At 47.4% G+C, this 27082-nt stretch overlaps 1 protein-coding gene across 1 annotated transcript in view; it reads right to left on the reverse strand.

The window, feature by feature from the left end:
• Nucleotides 1–27082, reverse strand: part of LOC138287174 (tyrosine 3-monooxygenase-like) — a 263248-nt gene that overhangs the window by 171051 nt on the left and 65115 nt on the right. Inside the window, exon 4 of the mRNA XM_069227534.1 lies at nt 8427–8494. Within this exon, the coding sequence (XP_069083635.1) occupies nt 8427–8494 (68 nt within the window). The remainder of the gene's footprint in view (nt 1–8426; nt 8495–27082) is intronic.

The following is a 27082-nucleotide window of genomic DNA, read 5'->3' on the forward strand; positions in this document are numbered from 1 at the left end:
CTGGAGGGGGACTGGTGCCCAGAGTGCTTCATCCTGTTAAGGACAGAGGTAGTGGATGACAGTCTCCACTGGTTCTGGAGGGGGACTGGTGCCCAGAGTGCATCACTCACCCTGTGACGGACCCAGTTGCGTCAGTGCCCCTGCCGCTCATGGGCTAGCGGTGCTTGAGATGGCTGTGCCCTGTGCAGCGGTGCTTGTGATGGGGGTGCCCTGTTCAGCGGTGCTTTTGATGGCGGTGCCCTGTTAAGCTGTGCTTGAGATGGCGGTGCCCTGTTCAGAGGTGCTTGAGATGGCGGTGCCCTGTTCAGCGGTGCTTCAGATGGCGGTGCCCTGTTCAGCGGTGCTTGAGATGGCGATGCCCTGTTCAGCGGTGCTTCAGATGGTGGTCTACATTGCAGAGTCTCAGCTGCTGGCGGTCCTTCATGGCCCAGCGGGGCTTGTGCTGGCGGTCCTTCATGGCCCAGTGGGGCTCGTGCTGGCGGTCCTTCATGGCCCAGCGGGCCTTTTGCTGGCGGTCCTTCATGGCCCAGTGGGGCTTGTGCTGGCGGTCCTTCATGGCCCAGTGGGGCTTGTGCTGGCGGTCCTTCATGGCCCAGCAGGGCTTGTGCTGGCGGTCCTTCATGGCCCAGTGGGGCTTGTGCTGGCGGTCCTTCATGTCCCAGCGGGCCTCTTGCTGGCGGTCCTTCATGGCCCAGCGGGCCTTTTGCTGGCAGTCCTTCATGGCCCAGTGGGGCTTGTGCTGGCGGTCCTTCATGGCCCAGTGGGGCTTGTGCTGGCGGTCCTTCATGGCCCAGCGGGGCTGGTGCTAGCGGTGGCCTGCTTGGCAGCTGGGCTGGTGCTGGCGGTGGCCTCCTGGGCAGCTGGGCTGGGGCTGGCGGTGGCCTCCTGGGCAGCTGGGCTGGGGCTGGCGGTGGCCTCCTGGGCAGCGGGGATGATGGCGGTCTTCTCCGCCGTGCAGCTCTTCCCAGACTTGCTGGGTTTCTTGTGGCCCTTCCCCACCTTGGAAGGTGTCACAGCTGACTACACACTCCCAACGGTACCCCTGGGAGCGGCTTTGGTGGCTGGAGTCTTCCCTCTCTCCCGCCGGGCACTGGCCAACTTCTGATGCTTCACAGGTTGGTGACTGTCTGTGCTGTGGCTCCGTGCCACTCTGGCTGTCCTGGTGGCCGGTGCACTCCACATACCGGTGACTACAAGCACCACTGGTCCCGGAGATGTTGTGGCTGAGGTGCAACTTCGGGACCTATGAGATGGACGGGGTGGGGGAGGTGTGGGAAAAAGGTCAAGGGTGGACAGGAAAGGTTTTTTGGACACACTGGAACGGGTAGCTGGAGGGGGTTTGGGAGTGGAGGAAGACGTGGTGGTAGTAGGAGGTGTACGTTTGGTGACTTTGGGTGAAGGTGCATGCGCTGGAGGCTGTCATGATGTGGATGGCTGTTGGGTGGGTGTGTGCCTGCGTTTGTGTATCTTGGGAGGGGGCATCACAGACACACTGGGAGAGGACACAGGGGACGTGTGAATGGTAGTGGGGGTGGTGAGTGCACTTGAGCGAGGTGTGCTGGTGGGTGTGCTGGTGAGGGACGTAGTGGCTGTAGAGGTAGTGCATGCAGGTGTGAGTGTAGACGAGACTGGGAGGGAGGAGGGAGACGACGAGGAGGGGGACACAGTGGAGGCAGTGGATGTTGGTGTGTCTGCATGTGTGTGTTGCTTGCGTGAGTGCCTGTGGGATGTGTGGTGCTTATGTTTGCCTGAGCTTCCCTTGTGTGTTGAGGTGTGTGCAGGCTGGTCTGATGGTATGCTTGGGATAGGCAGAGGTACAGGGGATTGAGTCTGGGTGGAGGAAGTTGGAGGTGGAGGCTAGAGGTTGGGACAATCGCTGCCATCAGTGCTGAGGCCAGAGTCTGAAAAGCTCGGTGAAGGGCCGCCTGACCAGAATGAATGCCCTCTAGGAATGCATTTGTTTGTTGCAACTGCCTTTCTACACCCTGGATGGCATTCAAAATGGTAGACTGCCCAACAGTGAGGGACCTGAGGAGGTCAATGGCCTCCGCACTGGGGGCAGCAGGGGTGACTGGGGCAGGGCCTGAGGTGTCTGGGGCGAAGGTGATGCCCACCCTCCTGGGTGAGCGGGCACGGGGTGAAGGCCGAGGGGCTGCAGGGAGGGCAGTGCTGGTGGGGGGGTGGCGGCTGTACCTGTAGATGGGGGGGCACAGATGTTGCCGCCACCACAAGGGAGCTCCCATCAGAGGACGAGTCCGTGTCGCTGGTCTCAGCTCCTGTCCCCGCCGTGGAGCTCCCCTCGCCCTCCGTCACACTGGTGAATTCCGAGTCCGTAGTCTCGCCCTCCAGGGCCATGTGGGATGCATCTCCCTCGCGCTCTAGTGCCACTGCTCCTCCACCTGATGATGCTAATGCACACAAGAACAGGGAGACCACAAAAAGGGGTGGGGAAACAGAAGAAAGACATGTTAAGTGCATGGATTACCGCTACCGTTGGCGGACACGACAGACACAGAAGCCCCCTGCACTACGCCGCACTCTTGGGCTCCACTGTTCAATTCCTGGGAAATGGCCTACAAGGCTATGGACGACATCTGCACACATAGATGATACAGGGTAATGAATAGCTGTACTTGGCACTCTACAGAGGTGGGGTGGGGTGCCACATGGCCTGCCTTACAGAGGGGCCTTGCCTACGGAACTCGCCCTGGCCTAGGGAAACCCACAGCCCTCCTCCCCCACCCAGACACCTCCACTGCGCGCAAAGTCAGCAGAATGAGAGTGTACTCACCCCCTTGTGTCTGTTGTGATGCCCTCAAGCGCCCATCCAACTCCGGGTAGGCCACCAACAGGATCCTGAACATCAGGGGGGTCATGGTGCGACGGGCAGCCCTCCCACGTTGGGAGGCTATCCCCAGCTGAGCCTCCGACGTCTTCTTGCTCCAGCGGCAAATGTCCTCTCATCTTTTCTGGCAGTGGGTGCTCCGTCTATCGAAGACCCCCAGGGTCCGGACGTCCTTGGCGATGGCACGCCAAATATATTTTTTCTGGTGGGCGCTGACCTACATGAAATGTACAGGGGAAAAAGAGAAGTCATTACCAACTGCACTGTCAAAGTGATTGGCCCCCATCCCTACCCTTGCCATGTGGCACATGCATTCACCGTCTTTCATGCACACAGCACTCTGCCCCCTTCCTTCTTACATCCAGCCCTCTCCACACAGGCATAGCCCATACAACATGCTCCCTGTGTATTTACCTGTTTGCCTGGAGGACCGTAGAGTAGGTTGTACTGGGGGAGGACCCCGTCCACGAGTTTCTCCAACTCCTCCGATGTGAAGGCAGGGGCCCTTTCCCCAGACGCACAAGCCATTGTCTCTTCCAGACCGAGGTCACTGCAGCACTTGCAGTGTAGGTCCTCTCCTGTCGAAGATCAGGTATCGAGTGATTGAACAGATAGAAAATGTGCATACCGTCACCGCCGGCGTACATCGTCATTGGCTCCTGGGACCCATAGGGTCCAATGTTAACCAATGCAGCATTGCGCCGCGGTCTTCGACTGCCTACCGCGACGGTGTACAACGCTAGCGCAGTTACCTCACATCCCATTGTCCCACTTTAGAGGTCAGGCAGCCGCCATTTCAGGGGCCCACATGGCTTCATTTTCAACTGCGTCACACATACCTAGGCCTAGATTCAACACACATACAGGCCACCTTTTGTGTATGGATTGTGTTCTGTGTAAACTGTGGGTACATACCTCTGAGTTGGTTGACTCTGTGCTCGCTGTTGTCCTTCATAGGCACCGTCCGCTGGGACATGTGAGGAGATGGCGGCATCCTTCGGTGTACCGACCATTGGTGGACCTGTCGACAATGGAGGAGCGACATTTGATTATCACCTACAGGCTTGACCGTGCCACAATCCAGGAACTGTGTACCCAGTTGGAGCCAGACCTGATGTCAGCAATCCGCCATCCCACAGGAATCCCCCCTCAAGTGCAGGTGCTGTCAGTGCTCCATTTCCTTGCAAGTGACTCATTTCAAACAACTGTGGCCATGGCATCAGGGATGTCCCAGCCTATGTTTTCCAACGTATTGTCCAGAGTGTTGTCTGCCCTTCTGAACCACATTCGGAGCTACATTGTTTTCCCTCAGGTGGAGGATTTGCCTACAGTGAAAGGTGATTTCTATGCCCAGGGACATATCCCCAACATCATAGGTGCCATTGATGGGACCCATGTGGCTTTGGTCCCCCCCACAGGAGTGAACAGGTGTACAGAAACCGGAAGAGTTATCATTCTATGAATGTACAGATGGTATGTTTGGCAGACCAGTATATCTCCCATGTGAATGCCATGTTCCCTGGCTTAGTGCATGACGCCTACATCCTGCGGAATAGCAGCATCCCTTATGTGATGGGTCAACTGCAGAGGCACCGTGTGTGGCTATTAGGTGAGCACCTGGAAGCAAGTCATTGGCAATGGTTCTCTGGGTCTGGGGTTATCCCTACAGGTTAGTGTGTGTCTAACAGTTGTCCCTCGCCATTTGCAGGTGACTCTGGTTACCCCAACCTGTCATGGCTACTGACCCCAGTGAGGAATCCCAGGACAAGGGCAGAGGAATGCTACAATGAGGCCCATGGGTGAACTAGGAGGGTGATCGAGCGGACCTTCGGCCTCCTGAAGGCCAGGTTCAGGTGCCTCCATATGACAGGTGGATCCCTATTCTACTCACCAAAGAAGGTGGCCAGATCATCGTGGCCTGCTGTATTCTTCACAACTTGGCTTTGCGACGCCAGGTGCCTTTTCTGCAGGAGGATGGTCCAGATGGTGGTGTAGTAGCAGCTGTGGAGCCTGTGGACAGTGATGAGGAGGAAGCAGAGGAAGAAGACATGCACAACAGGGACTCAGTGATCCTGCAATATTTCCAGTGAGACACAGGTAGGAATACAAACCTGCCTACTACATGTACTTTAACACTACTACCTCTCTCCTGTCTGTCGTTTTCACCCAGTGTATGGTCACTAAGTTGTCACTTTCCCTTACGATTTCACAGATGTGGGTCCCACTGTGTGACATCTGCTTAGATTCCTCATGGACTAGAGCTGTGTGACATAGGTATGTTGACATTACTATTTAAAAAACATTTTAGCACTGTAATTGCTAATACACTATTTCGAAATCACAGACAGACTCCAGATAGTTTTGTGCTTTCGGTGTGTTAAATGCTCAGTATTGGAGGGGGTAGTGAAATGGTGAGGGGTGATGGCGGAGGAGTGTCCATGGCAGAGTCCAGTCTATTAGTCTCACAGGTGCATTGCCCATATGGGCATAGGAAGTGGAGCTTGGGCAGTTTCATTATGGACAGGGTGACAAAGTGGGAAAGTAGGATGACAATCATGGTGGTCTCATTTCTTGGCGGGGGTCTTGGCATCGTGCTCTGTCTTTGTCCTGGATTTCAGGGACTGTTTGCGGGGTGGTTCTCCCTCTGCAAGGGGTGGGGTGCTGGTGTGGTGGTCCTGTGGCGGGCGTCCTGTCCACTAGCGCCGGCGGAGGTGGTGGGCAGTTCATCGTCCATGCTAGTGTCAGGGGCCCCTTGTAGTGCCACAGTGTCCCTCCTGGTGTTGAGTAGTTCCTTCAGCACCCCTACGATGGTGCCCAGGGTGGAGCAGATGGTTCTGAGTTCCTCCCTGAAGCTCATATACTGTTCCTCCTGCATGCGCTGGGTCTCCTGAAACTTGGCCAGTACCGTTGCCATCGTCTCCTGGGAGTGGTAGTAGGCTCCCATGATGGAGGAGAGGGCCTCGTGGAGAGTGGGTTCCTTGGCCTGTCCGCCCCCTGTCGCACAGCAGCCCTCCCAGTTCCCCTATGTTCCTGGGCCTCCGTCGCCTTGACCGTGTGCCCACTACCACTGCCCCCAGGTCCCTGTTGTTGTTGGGGTGGTGGGTTATCCTGGGTTCCCTGTAGTGGTGGACACACTGCTGATTGATGTGTCCTGGGGACGGAGGTATGGCCCCCCGGGTGGGTGCTGTGCTGGTGTTTCCAGAGGGGGGGAGGTCTGTGGTGGCCTGTGCCTGTGTGAGGGGAACCGACTGTCCAGAAGTCGCCGATGGTCCGGGCTGGTCATCTAGATTCAGTTGGACAGAGGTGCTGTCATCACTGTGGGCCTCTTCTGTTGGTGGTGTGGATATGTGTGGACCCTCCTGTCCGGTGACGTTGGGTAGGGGTCCTGCAGGGGTATAAAAGGATGTTTATTACATCTGTGTGTGTAATGGTGTGCAATGGGTGGGTGACTGTGTACCCCAGTGTTAGCATTCCTGTGTGGGAGCTTGTGTGATGATGGTTTAGGGGGGTGTATGGGTATGTGCAGTGGGCATGCTTTGGTGATGGGTGTCCATGCTTTGTTGTTGCATTCTGGGCTTGGTGTTGGGATGTGTGGTTTGTGATGTTGGGACATATGTGAGGAGTTGGGGTGCTGGGGGTGAGGGTGGGGGTATGTGATAGCATGCAGGTAGGGTGGGGGATGTAATAGTAAAGCTTTGACTTACCAGAGTCCATTCCTCCACCTACTCCTGCAAGGCCCTCAGGATGCAGAATCTACAATACCTGCTCCTCCCATGTTGTTAGTTGTGGCGGAGGTGGTGGGGGTCCGCCGCCAGTCCGCTGAACCACCAGGTGGTGTCTTGAGACCACGGAATGTACCTTCCCCTGTAGGTCATTTCACCTCTTCCTGATGTCCTCCCGATTTCTTGGGTGCTGTCCCACTGCGTTGACCCTGTCCACTATTCTTCGCCATAGCTCCATCTTCCTTGCATTTGAGGTGTGCTGCACCTCTGCTCCGAATAGCTGTGGCTCTACCCGGACGATTTCCTCCACCATGACCCTGAGCTCCTCCTCCGAGAACCTGGGGTGTCTTTGCCGTGCCATGGGGTGGTGTAGGTGATGTGTGGGGTGGTGTGTGTGGTGATAAGTGTGTTGATATGTAGTGGTGTGTTGTGTGAGGTGCGTGGAAGTTGTGTGGGTGATGGTGTTGTGTGCCTGTGGATGCTGTTGTTCTTGCTGGTGGTGTCTCTCTCTCTGGCCTTCTTTCGGAATTTTTTGTCGTCGGTGTTTGTGGGTGATGTGGGTGTGTATTTTATATTGTATTTGGTGTGTGGGAGTGGTGTGCGTATGTGTATCAGGTGTGTGTATTTTGAATTGTCCAATGTGGATGTGTTTTGTAAATGTGTGTGTATTTTGAGCGTGGCAGTGTGTACCGCCAATGGAATACCGCGGTTGAAAGACCGCTGCGTGGATTCGAGGGTCGTGATAGTGTGGGCGTATTTCTGTTGGCGTGACGGTGGAGGTTTTGTTTTCGCCAGTTTATCACTGACCTTTGGTGTGGCGGACTTGTGTGGGTGTCTGACTTTTGGCAGATTCCGAGATGTGGGTCATAATAGCTGTGGCGGATTTCCGCGGCCGCGGCGGTGTGTTCGCAGTCTTCTGCACGGCGGTAAGCGGCTTTTACCGCCAATGTTGTAATGACCGCCTATATCTAAAAATGGTTGCTCAAACACTTTACTTTTAAACGTTTTGCCATATTGAAGGTTGTAACTTCTACTATTTTAAAACAAATTTGAAAAAAACAGAACACCATCTTAAATGTCAAAACTGAAACTATTATCCACAACCAGTCTTTTTGCATTTTTTTTTAAACTGGCATTTTCACACGTCCAAATATCTGATCTTTTTTTTTCTGTAAGCATTGACAGGCTCACATTTGCATTCTGATGTGGAAATCGGGCATATTACTAATTCAACCAAGTTCCTATTTCTCCTAGCATCATGGATGTCAGGTAGAAGTTGCCAGGAGTAGCTCGCCAGTCCTGTTCTGCGCTTTGGTAACTCTTGCACTGCTATACTGTAATTAACCCATGTTTCATGGGCCATGAAGGTAACGAGAGCAACTGGAAAAAGCAGGGTTCGAAAAGCCCTATTTACTTTTAGGCATTTCCCACACCGAGACCTCTGCCCGGCCCTTCAACTTTGAATAATGGGCAGGTGTGGGGTTACGTGTGGAACAAGAAGTCAACGTTATCATGTCATCGGTGGAATGGGGAAGCAAAGAATGTCTCTGGTGTCCTGAGCTATCTCTGCCATTTTGATCAATCTTTGTTGATGTGTAGTTCTAAACATTTTTCCGAATTAAACTATACAAATATGAATAGCCCCACATCATTCCAGACATGTGTTCATGACATTGGTCCACAACTAGAGTAACATAATATCTGTTCATCTTAAAACAATGATTAACAGGATATAGAAACTGTGATGTTCAGTGCTCGTTCACTGGACACAGACGACAAAAGAATTTCATACAAAAGGAGGACACAAAAGTACCATAGTGCACTGGAGTTAGAGGGTCCATATATATTCAATAACTTACTGTCTGTATTCATAGGCCAGTTCTGTGATAGAAGCTCGCCGTTTCCTGTATTCCAAATCTGTAAACCCCTAAGCACAGGAAACGACAGGAACAGTTTCATTAACCAACCAATTGAATTTCATGTATGCATTTATTCATTTATTTATCAGTACCAGGAGGATTTCGGCAAGAAATGCTATACAAAAGAACAGCATTAAACGGTACATTCTTCGGTACTGATTTTGATGGGTACATACAAATAGTGCGTAGATATTAGATACGGTGAAAGTGATGATGGAACAGTACAAAAATATTTCAAACATTTATTAGGCATATATATTTACAGACATTACGGTAGGTATTGTTGGGGGAGTGCAGTGGACTGTTGATATTTGTCGATATTTGTGATATGAGATGTTGCTTCAGGGTAATCTTGAAAGATTTTAGCACTGAAACTGAGCGCAACACACTTGAAAGGGAGTTACAGTGGATATGTCCAGTAGATAGGAGAAGCAACATCTGAAAGCTGCACATGAAGTTTCAGGTGTGACAAGCTAGTTTTGATTACCTGATCTTGGATCATAGGTTATGACCTAATAAATTATGAACGTGGCTAGGTAGTTTGGGTGGTGGTGTTTATGGCTTACAAAACAAAGTCAGAACTTTATAGATAGTTCTATGTTTTCACTGATGGTCAGCTGCCTTGTCCACGGTAACTCTAGTGGTGTGCTTGGCTGATGGTAGAGGTCCGAGTGGCTAAACTTAGAATTTAGGGGCATATTTAAGCAAAGTGGTGCTGCACGCAGTGCAGTGCCACTTTTCTTGTGCCCTTTACCCCACCCCTACTGCCATCATGTGTGCGCGGTATTTAAAATACAGTGCACCATGGTGAAGGATAGGGGGAAATGGCATCATTTTTTATGACGCTATTGATGTACTCTGCAACTCCTGCAGAGTACATAGGGACCCATTGCAAACAACAGTGTGCCCCCTTTTAACGGCTGCTGTAAGCAGGTGTTAAAAGTGCCCAAAAAAATGACGCAAGGAAATCTGTTAGTTTTCCTTGTGACATTTTTTCGGTCCCCCTCATGGGGGAACGGCCCTTTTGCATACATTATGCCTGGCACATGCATAATGTAGCGCAAAGGGTTCGAAAGTGGCGCAATGCATGCATTGCACCACTTGTAAATATGGCACAGGGATTTTGGCCACCTAACGAAACATTACTGTAAAAAAAATGAGTCTAATGTGTCGTTAGATTGCGCGAAGGGCTCTTAAATATACCCCTTAGTCTAGTGGAGTGATAGAATACAAAGTAGACCAACTAGAAAAATGATACAATAGTCCAGCTTCCTGGGCACTGGTGAGGAAATAAGTGCCTTTTCAGTTTTGAATGAAATATTTAGATGGATTTTAAGGACGTTCAGTCTTTGAATTCTTGCTTTATAATCTGTGTTAGTTATGAACGTTTCCATGTTTGTTGTAGTGTCAAAGTATGTGCCAGGGTTTCTGACTGAGGATGCTGTGGTCAGAGTGCCTGGAGGAAGTGAAAAGGGAACGGGATATTTCGAAAGGTGTCAAAGTGGCAGAAAAAAACAGATTTCGAATTTGGATATATAAAGCATAACTCTGCGAAAGGCCATCGAGTGATTGATGACTGTGAGGAAGATTTGAGTATCATCTGCATAGAGATGATAGAAGAAACCCAAGAAGAGGGGAGGTGTGGAAAGGAAGTATATGAAAGTGTGCAGGGCTGAGTCTGGTGGGATGCTCACCGGCCGAGACATGTTGTCTAATGTGGGGAGTACCAAGAAATTAAAATGGAGTAAAAAGAAAGAAGGGATATAAACTAGATGAGCAAAGCTTCATTTACGCCAAGGTTAATCAGAGTAGATAACAAGTTACAGTAATCAATGGTAAAAGTTGTCAGATGCTGTGTAGAGATAAAGATGTATGAGAATGCAGGAGAGGTGGTTGTTCAATTTATGAAGTTTGTCACATGAGAGAGGGTGGTTTCAGCGGAATATAGTACAGATATAAAAATAAACTTAAAAAACACTCAGAACTAGGACAGGTTATGGTCTTAACATTTGTAGTTTTATTAGAAGTGTTTCTTCTTCAAGGCAACTCCATTCTTTGATACTTGTACAAAGAAGCTACATATGCTTAGCTGTGATTTTTAAAGGCTTAGAGGCTTCGTGAATACGTAATTGGCAGAGTGTTGGGTAGTTATGTATTCATTTAGGACTATTTTTATATAGCATGGGCTAGACTCAGTGGATGACAGGGGGCTGTACATAAAACCATGTTATAAGTTGCAGATTACAACAGTGATCATAATAGGTGAAGCAGAAAGTAAAAAAAAAGCAAATAGGGCAACACAATATAAGTATATTAAAAGTTACAAGAGTGAGAGCTATATATAGCACAAATATATAAGCTAAAAATAGCATGTCAGAATATCACACAATATAAACAGAATGGAAGATGTAGCAAAGTAACCAACTGTTAGACCTGACAGCCTTAGGGTGGTGACCCCTAACTTTTTGCCTGCCTCCCTCCACTTTTTGGACACTGTTTTTGCTGTTTTTTAGACTCTGCGCACTTTACCACTGCTAACCAGTGCTAAAGTGCATATGCTCTCTCCCTTTAAACATGGTAACATTGGATCATACCCAACTGGACTATTTCATTTACTTATAAGTCCCTAGTAGAAGGCACTACATGTACCCAGGGCTTGTAGGTTAAATGCTACTAGTGGGCGTGCAGCACTGGTTGTGCCACCCACTTAAGTAGCTCCTTAACCTTGTCTCAGGCCTGCCATTGTAAGGCCTGTGTGTGCAGTTTCACTGCCACTTCGACTTGGCATTTAAAAGTACTTGCCAAGCTTAAAACTCCCATTTTTCTACATATAAGTCACCACTAAGGTGTGCCCTAGGTAACCCCTAGGGAAGGGTGCTGTGTGGGTAAAAGGCAGGACACGTACCTGTGTAGTTTGCATGTCCTGGTAGTGTAAAACTCCCAAATTTGTTTTTACACTACTGTGAGGCCTGCTCCCTTCATAGGCTAACATTGGGGCTGCCCTCATACATTATTGAAGTGGTAGCTGCTGATCTGAAAGGAGTAGGAAGGTCATATTTAGTATGACTAGAATGGTAAATCAAAATCCTGCTGACTGGTGAAGTTGGATTTAATATTACTATTTTAGAAATGCCACTTTTAGAAAGTGAGCATTTCTCTTCACTTACATCTTTCTGTGCCTTACAATCCACGTCTGGCTGGGTTTAGTTGACAGCTCCTTGTGCTTTCACACAAGCACAGGGTACTCAGCCTCACTTGCATACATCTGCATTTTGAATGTGTCTTCCTGGGCTGGGAGGGTGGAGGGCCTGCTCTCACACAAAGGACTGCCACACCCCCTACTGGGACCCTGGCAGACAGGATTGAACTGAAAGGGGACCTGGTGCACTTCTAAGCCACTCTTTGAAGTCTCCCCCACTTCAAAGACACATTTGGGTATAAAACAGGGCCTCTGCCCTACCACCTCAGACACTTCCTGGAGAAGAAACTTGTAACCAGAACCTGCATCCTGCCAAGAAGAACTGCCTGGCTGCCCAAAGGACTCACCTGACTGCTTTCTCTAAAGGACTGCTGCCTTGCTGTTGCCCTGCTGCCTTGCTGCTCCCTGGCTGCGGTGAAGTGCTCTCCAAGGGCTTGGATAGAGCTTGCCTCCTGTTCCCTGAAGTCTCAGGATTAAAAAGACTTCTCTCTTGCAACTGGACTCCTTGTGCGGTGAAACTTCGACGCACAGCTTGCTAAAAACGACGCACAGCCTGTTCCCGGTATTAAATTCACCACACACTGAACCGGTACGACGCCACTCTACTTCGCAAGGAAAAGATCGACGCATCGCCTGCGGTGCGACCGGAACTTGGACGCACGGCCAACCGGATCGACGCACAGCCAACCTGGGACGACGACGCCCGACTTCCAGAGGGAAAATCGGCGCAGTGCCTGCCGTGAGGGAGACATTTCCCTGCACCGCCCACCGGAACAACGCAGAGCTTGTCAACAAGCCCAGGATTCTACGCACAGACCCCGGGGCGTCTGGAAACCCCGCAACCCAAAGAGGAGGCCCGTCCGCGCGTCCGGAAATCAACGCAACATCTTTCCCGCGTGCAAAATAATGACGCAAGTCCATGTGCGAAGGGGTGAAACCGACACACACTCACCATTTTCCACGCATCTCCTCCTCTGCGGTTCTTTGTGGAGATTTTTCACTCAAACCAGGTACTTTGTGCTTGAAAGAGACTTAGTTTGCTTTTAAAAAACACTTTTTATCACTTTTCAGTGATATCTCTACATTTTCTTATTGCATCTTTGATCGTTTTGACTTGCAAATATCCAGATAAATATCATATATTTTTCTAAACACTGTGTGGTGTATTTTTGTGGTGCTATATGGTGTTATTGTATGATTTATTGCACAAATACTTTACACGTTGCCTTCTAAGTAAAGCCTGACTGCTCAGTGCCAAGCTACCAGAGGGTGGGCACAGGATAATTTGGATTGTGTGTGACTTACCCTGACTAGAGTGAGGGTCCTTGCTTGGACAGGGGGTAACCTGACTGCCAACCAAGGACCCCATTTCTAACACCAACTTAAATACAAATACATTTGAATGGATACCGTACAATCATTAAGACATAGATCACATTTTTTAAAAGATCTGTTTATTGATTTTATAATAAAGGTACATGGATACTCATAGATGATAAATCAGTTCAACATAAACGCCCCCCCACGAACATTTCAACCCTGCACATCTACAGTATCACTTAAGGCACATTAACCAACCTTAATAGTCCAAGTTTTCAGTGGATTTCCTTCCATAGTAAGGAAGTAAGCAGATTCAGGACTGCCTGGAATTTAACTTGTGTTGATCAAAACCTCCAAGCATTCAATCAAGCTGTCCTGACAGCATCAAAACGTTCTCATCATCACCCATACCCGCTCCCTCAAGATCTATGCATGCTTTTTAGGACAACCTTGTGCCTTATAAATGACCCCTTCTGCAAGCACAAAATAACCCATTGCTTGCAACCAATTAGAATAAGTATGCGTTGCTGCTTTTATATATCCCTTTTGCTATCATACATCCTATACTTACGAGTGTCCTTTGCCCTGCATGGCCAACACAGCACGGAAACACACCCAACAACACCAACTTATGATCTCTGTCCAATGGAAAGCCAATCTCTGCTTCCCATGTGCAGAGGATCCAGGCCCAATATATTTGAATCATGGGGCACTCCCATACCACATGCATGAATGTGCTCATATCTGAACTACATCTCAGGCCTTCTGGACGGAAACCTCTCCCATTTTCCTAAAGATGATCAGGAGTGTGGTATACTCTTGTTGGGATGGAAAATTCCTTTGCATAGTAATGGACATGCACTCCTGCCCTGGGTGCCCCAACTGCAATGATGTCTGAATCCCTAATGCTGTTTTGTTATCATAGGCAAGCATGGATCATGTGCGTGTGCCATAACATAGGGCTATCTCCCGGTTTGAAGTCTTGTTGGACCAGGCTTCCTCTCTACACTTCAAAGAGCGATCTTTGATTCACAGTGAGGTCACAAGGAAGGGGCCTGGGCACATCTCAGGAAAGAAATGGGACTGATAATGGAATCATAAAGAGTAGGGCTGAGGCCCTGGGCTAAGGTTTGACACATATAATTGTGGCTGACATCCAGGTATGAACACTAGTTCCTCCCCCATGGCTTGTGTTGCGGGGCTATCAGCTTTGGAGTCGTTCCTGCTTTGTCAGACTTCTTTCAAGAGGAAGAGAGGGCAGAGGAGTGGGCACTTCAAAAGAAACAGACCCCAATACACACATCAAAGATTCATACCCAAAATCACATTTGGTGTCAGGAAATTAACTATAAGAAGGGAAGTGACAGACCCCGAAAATGTTCAACTGTCAAGTCACCAGTTGGGCTGCATGAGAAGGTGAAGCTCTGCAAGACTTCTGCTTGTGACCAGGGCTGCTGGCCTAGGCCTGCTAGTCTCCTTGCACAGTGAGGGGACATCACCCGGGTGAGGGGGTATCACCGAGGGAATCCAAGAGCACCTGTCCTGGAGCACTAGTTCCTGCCTGCTTGCCAAAGCCAGTGTGCCCTGTGAGAGGAGAGCATGGAAGGAAAGAGGTCCAGTGGGGAATCCTTTTGAGTGGATTCCCTGTGCGAGGTTTGATGAATGGCTGCTGCACTGACCGGGTCAATGCTCATGTGCAAGATAAAGTCGGTGACCTTCTGATGCCAGAGAAGGGCTGCTGTGAAGTGAGCAGTGGATATTGCTATGCTGATCGGGCAGGAGCAAGGGTGCAGTAAGGTATTGGTGACCCCATATGTCAGGATAGGCTGCTGCAAAGTGAACTACCCTTATCGCTGTGCCAATTGGCTTAAGCCTGTGTGCAGAGAGCATTCATCGACCCCGCATACCCGGAGGGGTTGCTGTGGACAAATTGACATGTGGAGTGGTCCATAGCCCTCGCATGGTGACGAGCCGGCAGCCCTCTATTGCAGGGGGCTGCTGTGGAGGCATCTGCTTTGCCGATCAGGATGGTGTTCATGTACAGCAGTAGTGTGGTGACTCAGTATGTAAGGTTGACGCGGGAGTGTCAATGGAACTAGCAAGAAGTGCAACCTGACCAGGAGCATCCTGAAGGAGTGAGGCTGTCATGGGATCCTCTCATGCACCAACATCAAAACATAGGAACAGCATCAGGAACTTGGCCTCACCTTCTCTCCATTGAGGGATGGACTGAAAGACTTATCCTGCCAAGAGGAGTGCTATAGTACCATCGGTCACTTCGAGAGAGTGACTGCGTGTGAAAATCTCCTTGATCAACTAGTGTAGCCTGCCTGGGCCGGGGGCAGTGAACTCACCTGAAGCAGGTGCTGCGCTCCGGTGCCTCCAGAGGGCATCTGCTCAGGAACTCCAAACGTTCCAATCCTGTAGGTGCACGTAAAGGGCCAATACGGAGGAACTTGCTTGCTAGATACTGCTTCAGCTTGGGAACAATTTTGACTTTGCCGATATGGACTATTAGTGGGGCTTACCCTGGATGTTGCCTAAAGTCAATGGGGAATAACTATGATCACTAGAGCAAAGAGTGAATGAGACATAGTGAACTGCCTATGAAACATTAGCACCCTGACCTGAGGGGGACTGTGTATTTGTATGTGAATGTTGTATTTACTTCTGTGTTGGTAGTAGTAAAATCAAGTCCTTCTCTTTTTTCATAAATTTGACTAGACAATATTTTATTGCTGCTGTTGTGTGTATTTTGAGTTGTGAGTCTGGGTTCGCTCCCTGTATCTACCTTCCCACCGAGGGAGCTTTGGACTGCCTGAATCATGCTATTACTGAAAGTCAAGTGTTGAAGCGGTTCTTGACCCAGTCGCTCAGAATCCATAGTGGGATGAGCCCCCGGACATCAGGAATAAAAGGCCTCAATCTCCACAAGTGAGACCAGTGACCACTGCTTGCCCCGTTGCTCCCTGAAATGGGTTCTGACAACCCTGTGGAAATAATTAAACTGAGTTATACCATATATCAAGGGAAAGACCAGTTATCTAGCAGCCATTTTAGCCTGTACCCTCGCTTCCTTATTTAACACCCCTGATCTTGCTCACATCTTTTCCACAGAACCACAGATGGGTCTGGTGTGTTTATCACCAGGGCTTTATAGATTTGAAAGACTCCCTTATCTGTTATTTTTCCCAAACTGTCCAAACTCATCTGTCATTTGCTCATATGATAGCATATGGTTTACTGGCCACATGTCCCTTAACTTAGTGGTCCCTATTCGGTCCCATCCCAGGAACCTGTCAGCCGTGTGACCTCTAAGAGCCATGTGCCCTGTCACAGGGGATTCTCCTTTGACAACCTCCAGCCTATCCATCTAAGTGCTCTGCACTAGCATTTCAAAGGCATCAGTGTCACAGCTGGTAGTGAGTACAGATTCATGAGCCATAGAGCATGGATCACAGCCTGTTCAAGGATTCAGCCTCCACTCTAAATGCCAGATCACTCTTCTATGCAAAAAATCCAGTAAGCAAGTGAAAACATGTGCGAGACCCAGCAGTTTAATAGGAGTTCCATTGTAGTCATCCCACCATCGAAAGTCAGTTGTATTAATTTTTTATGCATGATCCTGGAGGAGAGTCATCCCACAAGTATGCATTCATGATGGATTGTAAGTGGATAAACAAGTTATATGCGATTCTGTATGGGTAATGTTACAAGCTGTGTTAGAGCTGGAATAGGGCTATCATTTTGAAAAATGACCCCCTTCCCATTATGTTTAATGGCAGTTTGTCCCAAGCACCCATGTGGTACTTGATCTTTCGGGTTAGGGGTTTATGTTGAGGTCACAACATTCTTGATGAGCTGTTGAAATGAATATTCCCAGGTATCGGTGGCTGTCCAACTGCACCCAAATGTGTGATTCACTGCTGATCCCATCCTCCACATCTCCAGGCAGTGGGCCGACCAGCATTTTGTCCGAATGCACCCTAAAGCTAGAACTTCCTCATATATTCTCAAAATATGCTTCAGTCTAGGTAGCGTAAGGCCTGGCTGTTGTATAAATAACATGATACCCTATGAATATAGTGAGATATTGTCTTCCAAACTGCCATTTCACTCTATGCCCCAAACTTGAGAGTCCCTCCTCGTTCATTTCGCCAACAGCTACATTATTAAGGCAATATGGAGAAGATAAAGGGGCAGCCCTATCAGGTGTTGCGTGCTATCCTCAATGTGCTGGACTATGTTCTGGTTATCTAGATTCTCACCCAGGTGGAGCAATGCAACACACTGATGCAATGTTGGAAGTATGTCCCAAAATTCATGCCTTCTAATATCTGTTGAAGAAATGACCATTCAACTGAATGGAAGTCCTTTTAAAAATCCAATAATACTAGAGCTGTTGGTTCTTTTAGCTCCTCCAGGTGTACAAGGATCACCTGTGAATGCAGTGCCTAGTTCCCCTCTTGGTTATGAACCTCTTTTGATCCCTACTAACCAAGATGCCCAAAACGTTCACTAATCTGTTAGCTAGTGTCTTTGTAGTTTTTTTTTATATTTCCACGTTTATTTAGGAAATCAGTCTGTATGAGGTGCATTACATGGGTGATTTATTTGGCCTGGGTAGGACAGAGATAGTAGCCCAGCATAAGTCTTCTGACAACCTCCTGTTCTGCACAGCCTTTTCAAACAGGGCCAGGTAGGGCAGTATGAGGTAGAAGGTGTTACTTTTAAAAAACTCCAAGGGGAAACAATTGGGTGCTGAAGCATACTCTGCATTGCTTCCACTAATTCTTCCTCTAGCAGTGGGTGATCTAACTTTACTTTGTCAGAAGTGGACAGTTTTGGAAAGCTAAGGGCTTAATTTACAGTTTCTTGGACTGAGTTACTCAGTCACAAATGTGAAGGGTATCCTGTCCGCCATATCGCACGTTCATTATATCCTATGGCACTTTTAATACGGGGGATAGGATATCCATCACATTTGTGAGAAAGTAACCCATTCACCAAACTATAACACAGACCATAGGTCTTTTAAAATAGGACGTTGGAGCTCCAGAATCTCCAGCATTCTTGACTCATAAAGTGATTCATAATAACTGGCAAAGGCTATTTTCTATCACCAATAAACTAGCTGCACATGTGTATCATACATTATAGCTGCAAAGTTTTATTCTATCTACTTACTCAGTAGCCAATAATTTAATTTCACTGTCTTATCCCCATGTCTATTGTAAGGAAAGAGGGTTTTTGCAGTGTCACCCTCACTTTTTGACCTAATTTGTGACTACTAGGCCCCTTGTGTAATGACTCTGAAATGCCCTGAGCCCTGCTAATCAGGACTCACTGCATGCACTCTGACCATTAAAAAGGTGCATGTTTAATTGTCTTTCCCACAATTGGTATAACCTGGCTTACTTGTAAGTCCCTAGTATATGGTACCAGAGGTACCTAGGGCATGTAAGTTAAGATGTCTCTCGTAGACTGCAGCACTAGTTGTGCCATCACAAGTGTGACAAGGAAAAATCATGACATCCAGCTTGCCACTGCTAGCTGGCAAGCAGTTTTAAACTGCTAACTCGACTTTGCCAGTACAACCAATCTCAAAACCCCAGTCTCCCTTTTTAATATTTGTAAGTCACTCCCAAGGCAGGCCTACAAGCCCTGAATGCCGGGGGAACTCTTATATAGAGTTGGACCTGTAGTTTCATGTTTTTAAGGTCCTCCAGAGTTTCATGTTTTTAAGGTCCTAACAGTAAGAACCACCAATGTTGTATACTGTTAAAAACTTGTAGCCCCATTGGTGAGTGCAGAGTTACAGGCTGGCATCCCAGCCTTGCTACCATATTAATGGGACTATTAAAGTTGGTACTTCAAGGTATCAAAATAATTAGTGCATTAAATCTGATTTAAAGGTAAATCGAATTTAATGTCACTGGTGGGAAAAGTGCAAATTTAATAAGTTGCCACTTTGTTGCCCAAGGTTTCCACTGCCCAGTTAGGGTTACACACAAATGTCTGTCCTTAAGACAGCCTTCTGGCCTCCTGAGGAGAGGTGTAAATGACTCTCAGGGGGGCTACAAAGGATCTGCAGATAGAAAAGATGTTATCTCCTCCTGGCAGGAAAAGCCACACAGGGTGTGTGCCCAAAAGACGGGCTTCTAAAGGTGCAAGCACACATAAGAGGGGCTGATCATTTGCCTAAGTAGACAGAAGGACATCAGGAAAAGCGAGGGGAAAACACTGATTAGACATGCTTTCCTGTGGGTGTGTAGCTCAGCGGTAGCTACAACTCTAGGGTGGGCTATTAAAGCTCCACACACGGAGAGAAGGGTTCACTCATCTAGGGGTGGGCAAAATAGAGAACTCTGGAAAAGCTAGATGCCATACTTTCCAGGAAGTTGTTAACGACAGAAGGGCACCAAGTAGCCCATTGGCCAGTGACCAGAACCTCTGCTAAGGACACTTTCTGGGCATAAAAGAGACACCCCTGGCCCTAGAACTAGGATCTCACCTGGACTGGAGAAGAGGACAGAGGAAGGACTGCCCTGCGGATCCTGAACCTGGGAAAGAGAGTCTGCACCAAAGTTGGACTGGACCTCCTGCTCCTTGGGCTAGCAAATAGAGGACTGTCCCTGTGGTGTCCTGTTTGTGGAAAAGGCATCCCGAGCCGAGCCAGAAGCAAGAACTCCAAGAATCAGTTGGGTGACTTCCTGTTCGCAGCACAGCATCACAAAAGCTGAGAAGTTGGTAGCCTAGATCACTGGCTCATCTCCCCTCACTGCAGCAAAGCCTAAGAGACTTAGGGCCTGATTATGATCTTGGCAGACCAGGTTACTCCATGACCAACTTGATGGATATTCCATCCATTGTATTACGATCCCAATATACCCTATAGAGATTGTAATACAGCGGACAAAATATCCATCACATTTGTGACAGAGTATTCCATCCGCCAAGATCTTAATCAGGCCCTATGTCTGCTGGACTGGGAGAGTCATCACAGTGCAGTTTGGTCACCCAATAGGAGATCTAATGCCAGAAGAAGGAAACTGCTGGTTTGGCTGTGGCTGTGACCGGAGACCAGTAGTCCAGTGGCCTCTGGCATTTTGAGGGACCGAAGAGGACTTCAAGGGATATTGACCCCTGTACCCAAAGTCACCCCACCAGGACTGTGGACTGAGAAGTAGCCTCAGGAAGTCCCCCATTGACACACAGCATCTTCAGCATCTTTGAGCATCTTCAGTATCCTCTATCCTTTGCATCAGAACTTCGCAGAAGTTGAAAACAGTCCACTAATGCTGGATCTGGACTGGAGACTACTTTACTTGTGGAGGTGACTGTTCCATTTGACCGTGTTGGTCCTAATGACTGGCTCCCCACTGGAGTTGATCATCCAAAAGTAATCTTAAGCAACAACATTCACAATTGATGTAACGGTTTGTTGAAAAGGATTCTGTCAAATTGTCTCCTTTGCCACTGCTTGTTTGTGGGTGAGAGAAAGGTCTTGATTTATTGTTTCTTTAAATATATACACCTCCAGAACCCTCAGATGGATATGTTTTACTTTGGTATCCATAAATGCATACAAATAGAGTCTATTTTTATAAAGTGGTGTGGTATTTCTTGAGTTGTGTTTCTTTCTTCTTCAGTTGTTTTGGTGTTGTTTAAATGCTTTAGACTTGTTCCTTTGTTGAAGCCTGACTCTTCAAAGTCACAGCTAAACAGGGTTGAGCTAAATTTTGAAAAACAAAGCCTGACTGGTCCTACAAGGCTTGGAAGTATTAAATATTGAGGTCTCACAACCACACCATATACTACGCCCCATTTCCTCACGCTCATAAAGCCTGTGCTGTGAGGCAGTCCATGCCACACTTACAGCATCCAAAATATGTTGTTTTAGGGTTGTTCATGCATTGTCTAGCTGTCATTCAATTTTCTCTCCTGTGAACAGTATTGCCTGTTGAGGTAGGGAATTAATATAATGCCCTGATTCTCCATGTTCCCCTTTCCCTATCTCCTTTCCTTCCCAACAGATGGGAAATAAATTTGCCTCAGGTGACCACTTTGAATGCCTCCCATAAAACCTTTGAAGCTGTCTTGGGAGTCACCTTCAATTCAGGATACCCCTCAATGTGTTCTTTGATAAAGTTCTTGAATTTCTCATTGAGGAGACAGCAGAGATTATGCCTTCAGAGGGAACATCCCCACTAAGGGCCCCACTGTGCTAATGATCAGACATGGTTCTCGGTAATACTCAAGAATAAGAGATTCCCATGAGCTCTCCTACATGGAAAAATAAATAATTTATAATGGAGTAAGTTCTGTGGGGATAAGAGTAAAAGGTATAGTTCAACTAATCTGGGTTTCTCACCCTCCACACGTTACTAAGGTGAGTAAATCTGCTCAGCATGAAAGAGACACATGTCGCTGGAGACTACCAACATCTTTTGATTTGCGCAGGGGTCCATCAGAGTGTTAAAGTCACTTCCAACCACTACCTTACTAATGGGAGCAGCCAAAAGCAACAGGCAGCGATCCTTCAATGCGGTATCTATCAATGTGCAAGGCACACATACTGTAAGTACAGGCCTACTCCTCCAAAGTCACAGTTATTTGAACATACCTCCCATGTCATCTACCTCCACTTCAAAGAGAACTAATGGGAAATGTCTGTGTAGGAGAACCCCTAGCTTGTGACCCTCTTGTGAACCCAGCATGAACACATTTGTGTACCTGGGCCATCCAAGAAAAATGCAGCTGGTTCCCAAAATGTGAGTCTCCTAGAGGAGTAGTACTTTAGGACCCATCTTGTTCACATAGTGCATAACGGCACCCCATTTGAACTTGTTGTTCAGTCAAGCCTAATATTTTGAGTCATGGTGGATGAAAACCATAAATTAGCAAAACGGGAATTTTGACCTCTCTGCATTGTGCAATGCAAATAAGAAAACAAATACCCATACACAATGCCACCCCTCCCCACACTTCTAAGCTTGACATATCTGTCACTCTCATTATTTGACTATGGTATAGAAACTGGAAAAATGAAATTAAAGAAAGATAATAAAAAGGGAAAAACTAGCAACTATTGCTTGTGAGATCCCTAGCGTCTCCGCCCAGGCCTTCTACCAGTATGTCTGCTGTCCTCATACCTTGACAAAACTATGGATCCTTTTCTAAACCCACATGGGTGGTCTTGCTGGAGGAATGAAAACAGGGTGACAGACAGAGAAAAGATCCCTTTGGTTAGCAATCCAAAGGGTCACAATCATCCCATTATGAATAGTGGATTACAAAGCTTGCTCAGGTTTGGGGCAGATGTGCATCATCCTGACTAGACTCTCCCATGGAGGACTCAACTTCCCATTCTGTCTCTTGCTTCCTAGATCCTTGGTGCCTTTGAATCTGATGTTTAAGGCTGTGATCCCTATGCTGGAGTTTCCTCAGCAACTCTTGTTCATCTGCCTCTGATGACAGATCCATGGAAGGGCCTTTTAACAGTCTCCTCTCTTCTAACCAATCACATACAGCCTCAGGAGTACCAGCAAAGAATGATTTACCTTGAAACATGACCTTAAATTTAGCAGAGTAAAATAGCTTGTCCTAGAGTTATATGGCTATAGGTTTTTGCTTGACCTTGACAAATAGTTTTCACTGAGTCTGGGTCCTAGCAGTGTAATCAGGAAAAAATCAGGATTTTATTTGACTCCAGCTGCAGATATGTGGTTTGGTGCATCTTGTAAAAAATAGTGTTTCTATCAATATAATTAAGCACTCTGATGATCTTCATGGATGGGCCCCAGAGAGGCCTAGGAATCAATACCCTTTGTGCATTTTCTAATACAAAACATGTTGAAAGGTCCGCTTCATAGATCCAGGATCTGAACCAATTTGTCTGGAACCAAACAGTGGGAGGTCATTCTGACCCCCTGGGAATGTGCGCCATTCTCAGATTGTTTCTCCTTGGTCTGCCCTTTGTGCCTTCTGCTCTTTCTTCAAAGGAGCCGTCAAGAAGCCAAGTTGTTTCAGTTTTTCTAGAGGAGGTATGCATCTCATCCCCACCGAAGAGATCCAGATCTCTATGTTTCTTGTGCATTCGGAAAGGTTCCACAGGTCATGTCTGAGGAGGGAGACTTCTGGTCCCACTTCCTCCATCATTTCCTCATGACTAAGATGTGAGTTTTACCTGAAGATAACAGCTGGAGAGGTTGTGTCTCCATTTAGGGCCACTGAGGTCTCAGAGGTTGCTGATGCCCCAGTCGTTGGGCCATCTTGGGGCAGGGGCAGGGGCAGTTTAACAAATTAGTCAATTTTGCCCTGATGCATAGCACTGTGTGCCTTCTCCTTAACCATCTTAATGGAGGCTGAGCCATGGCCGCAGTGGCATGGTCACCCACCACACCAATATTCTTTATACAGCCTCTTGTCTGTAGATGATGTTTCTTCAGGACCTCTAGAGGACCTCTCCCCGGGGGCAGCCTTTTAAGGCTCCAGGAGACTTATGGAGTGTTTTCCAGAAATACTTTTAAGGGGGCTCTGCAGCACCCCTTACAACACTAGAAAAATACCTGAGTGGTTCCCCTGGGGCACCACAAAAGGGGAAATAATCAAGTTCAAGTCTCTACGTCGCATTCCTGGCCCAATTTCTTGCATCTTGAAAGAACAGGTCACTTTGTTCCGCGCGACAGTCTTGTGCTGCGTTATTCTGGCTTTTAACTTTGTGTTTGCCTTTTTTGCCGGGTATACAGTGGGGCCAGCAAGGGAGCCCACTTCCCCTCCTGGCCAACACAATCCCATGGTGGTGCAAGTGACATCATGCCTATTCTTTGACCTGCATCCTCATGGGTGGTTTGCGGCTGTGCTGTGCCTTCCTGCTCCCCAAGTCACAGGCACAAGTTGCAGGCAGGGGTGCAGCAGGGTTGTGGGGCATGGACCTGCCCTGCTTTTCCTCTCCTGTCCAAGAGAGATGGGGTCCCTTACAACTGCTAGCACTATGTCAGCCTCAGAAATGGGGTTTCAGGGGCAAAAAGGACATCTGGGCCCCCCATGATCTGTCCCTCCCGGAGGTATTTTAAAAGAGGATGGTGGAGTTGGAGTGCCTTGCTCCCATTTTATGAGTTTTAGTTTAAAGCAAGGCAATTTTTAAAACAGCACATCTCTGACCCCTTTGGGTAGATATTCAACGTCTTGGGCTTGTTTTGCTCCTTGTGGTCAGGCCTAGCCACCAGGGACATTTCCTTCAGGTCTGCTGGCCTCTAAAAGGAGCTGGAGTTTTGAGATCCCAGCAACAGACCTGTTCCCTGCCTGGCTCCTGGAGGTCCTTAACTGCTGGTGGGGGCATCGTGAGCTGCCCTTTCACAACCAGCTATCAGAACACCCTCCTGGCCACAGTCCACAGGTTCCAGAGTCTCCTGGCATCTTCAAGGCCACCTGAGTGACATTGGAGTTCAGGTCCTTTCCCAACGGTCCTCTGGCAGCATAAGGGGGCCAGTGCCACTGGTCCTGGAGTGACAGATCCTAATCCTGGGGGTCAGCTAGAGTCAAAGTCCTTAGTCCCTCCGTTTAGGGCATCAGGTGGCTTTTCGTTCCAGCTGGGCATCCTTTTGTTGGTCTTCTTAACTGCCTTGCTGTAGTGCAGGGGTTTTAAAGTGGGGAACGTTTTTGGGGCTAGGCACCCCTGGCTAGTCCGAAGGTACCATATAATCGCTCCACACCTGTCCCAACTCTGCTGCACAACATTCTGAGATTATCCAAAATAAGGACTTCAAGTTGTTTCCGGTCAGATCTCCTGTGAGAACCTCAACTTTGCCCCTTAATGACACAGCTCTCTTACCCTTTTCCACTAAAACTACAAAGGCAAATCCCTCCTGTTTTGGTTTCAGAGATCTGGGCTCCTTCATTGTTCGAGTGGATCTGGGCTGTCCCAGCTCAGATGCAGTGTGACTATCTAATTTTCAGATATTAATTTCCTCCCTATCCCATTCTTTCCTAGGAATTGAGTCAATCAGTGTTATTTGCCCTTTTGCGTGGGCAGGCCTTTGTTCCCTCTACTGAGAAGCAGAGTAATTAACTTGGCCCAGTATGGGGGAACAAAGGCGTGGAATCTGGTTACGGGCTGATCCCAAGAAGTATGACAAATCTTGAAGTCCCATAAGATGTGGTTGCGGGTTATCAAGCACTGCAAATTCAAACTGATTGTGAGTGTTCTTCCCCAGTTTCATAACTTGCTTGGCTCTGCAGGCCTAAGTGGAACACAATTGTACTTTAGGACAGATTTAGCTTACATATATCACACAGCAGCTTTTCAAGTGATTACTACAGACCTACACAATTAATTCCCCCTTATATTTTAAGGCCTACCCAAGGTTAGCACCAGTCCTTACAGAGTCCCCTCTGAGACAGGCTTCCCATGCAAACATGCCAGGCTACACCCAACAATAATGTATATGCACAAGTGTAAACAGCACAGCATCTCTTACCTAATCATCTCAGCAGCATCTCTATCTTAAAAGGCAAATACTGGTGGGGAACACGCTTGGTCCAATTACCGTGAATTTACCATGAGTGAGACCCAGGTAATAAGTAGTGAGACTCACTCACAGTAAATGGCCACAAATATGGTATTCCAAAGCGAAAATCAGGGAGAATTAAATGGGCGGACCCGTGCTACGCTGCATATAATGATTGTTGTTGTTTTCATTTCTAGCAAGTTGTTTAGCTGAAAACATTTGGTAGAAAAGTTTGTATTTGAGCTTTTCTCCTATTGCTGTCAACAATGGGAAAGACATGGATCCCTTGCGACTAATTGTAAGCACTTTCCTGGTCATAGCCTCACAACAGAACCTCATGGTTTTGTTGGAGATGTATGGTCTTCCATGTGTGAGGCTCTTTAATACTAATTGAGCTTAAGTTTTCATTTGATTTGGTGGAGGAAATGTAAATCATTTCAGATCTTTCATTGCTGCTTATCACATTTTACAACAATTATCAATCATTAAATGTCGGCTAAGTGCCTTAATGATTAATAATTTATATGAGATAACATCATAAGCAATATATGGTTTGATAAAAGAGTAAGACAAGATCGGTGATAATCCTATCCTCAAAAAATGAAAAATGATAAAAATATAAAAAGAAATACATATATATATATAAATAAATATGCAAGTAGGTATATGTATAATATTTTTCGAGGGTGGTCTCCTTTGTTACTGGCACCAGCAGCTGAGTGAACCTCTAAGAAAATGACTCTGACCATTTGGATATAATATATTTGTATATATATATTACCTACTGGCAGTCATCAGTAGGTAGTTATAGTTAGGACCTAAGTTTCCATAGGAAGAAAAAAATTTATTTTGCCAATCACTTTGACGCCGCTTGACGAATCTTCACAAAATTTTCAAACCAAATATGACAATCAGTTCTGCTACTGTCTTGAAAGTTTTGGGGTGATCCGTCAAGCGGGAGCAGAGAAAAAGTGGGGGGGGTTCAAAACACTTTTTACCCATCAATTTCCAATAGGGATTTTGAACACGGCTACAGCTCAGACCGCTGGACAGAATGACACCAAATTTGGTAGAAAGCTAGCTCTTGGTCCAGAAAGTGTGCTTTTTGTGATTTGATGTAAATTCTTTCAGTAGTTTTTAAGATATTAAAGGTTACAAATTATAGATATCTAGGGATGCGGCGAAACCATGGATCCAACATTACCCTTGCTGATATCTGATTGGATGTCAACACTTCAAACAAGAAGTGTTGGCAGCCAATTTGAGACTCAGCTTCACGTAACTGCAGGTAACTATTACTTGCGCCCTCGCCATGCACTGCTAAATACCCCAGATATTACAGCACTCATTAAATCTTTTAGAACATCATTGATAATGTCAATGTTATATTTGTAGTAAAGTTATTGAGGAGAAACTGTGCATGGGGGGGGTGCGAGTTACCTTAGGACAAGAGTTATAGTACTTGAAATAACTGTAACAGCTGAATTTCTATGGTTTTTAACGTTTAAAATGTAAGTCTTACTATAGCGTCCCTGGAACCTTTGTTTTTTTTCAGTGAGTTTCCA

The sequence above is a fragment of the Pleurodeles waltl genome, chromosome 4_1 (genome assembly GCF_031143425.1).
Source record: "Pleurodeles waltl isolate 20211129_DDA chromosome 4_1, aPleWal1.hap1.20221129, whole genome shotgun sequence".
Classification (NCBI taxonomy): domain Eukaryota; kingdom Metazoa; phylum Chordata; class Amphibia; order Caudata; family Salamandridae; genus Pleurodeles; species Pleurodeles waltl.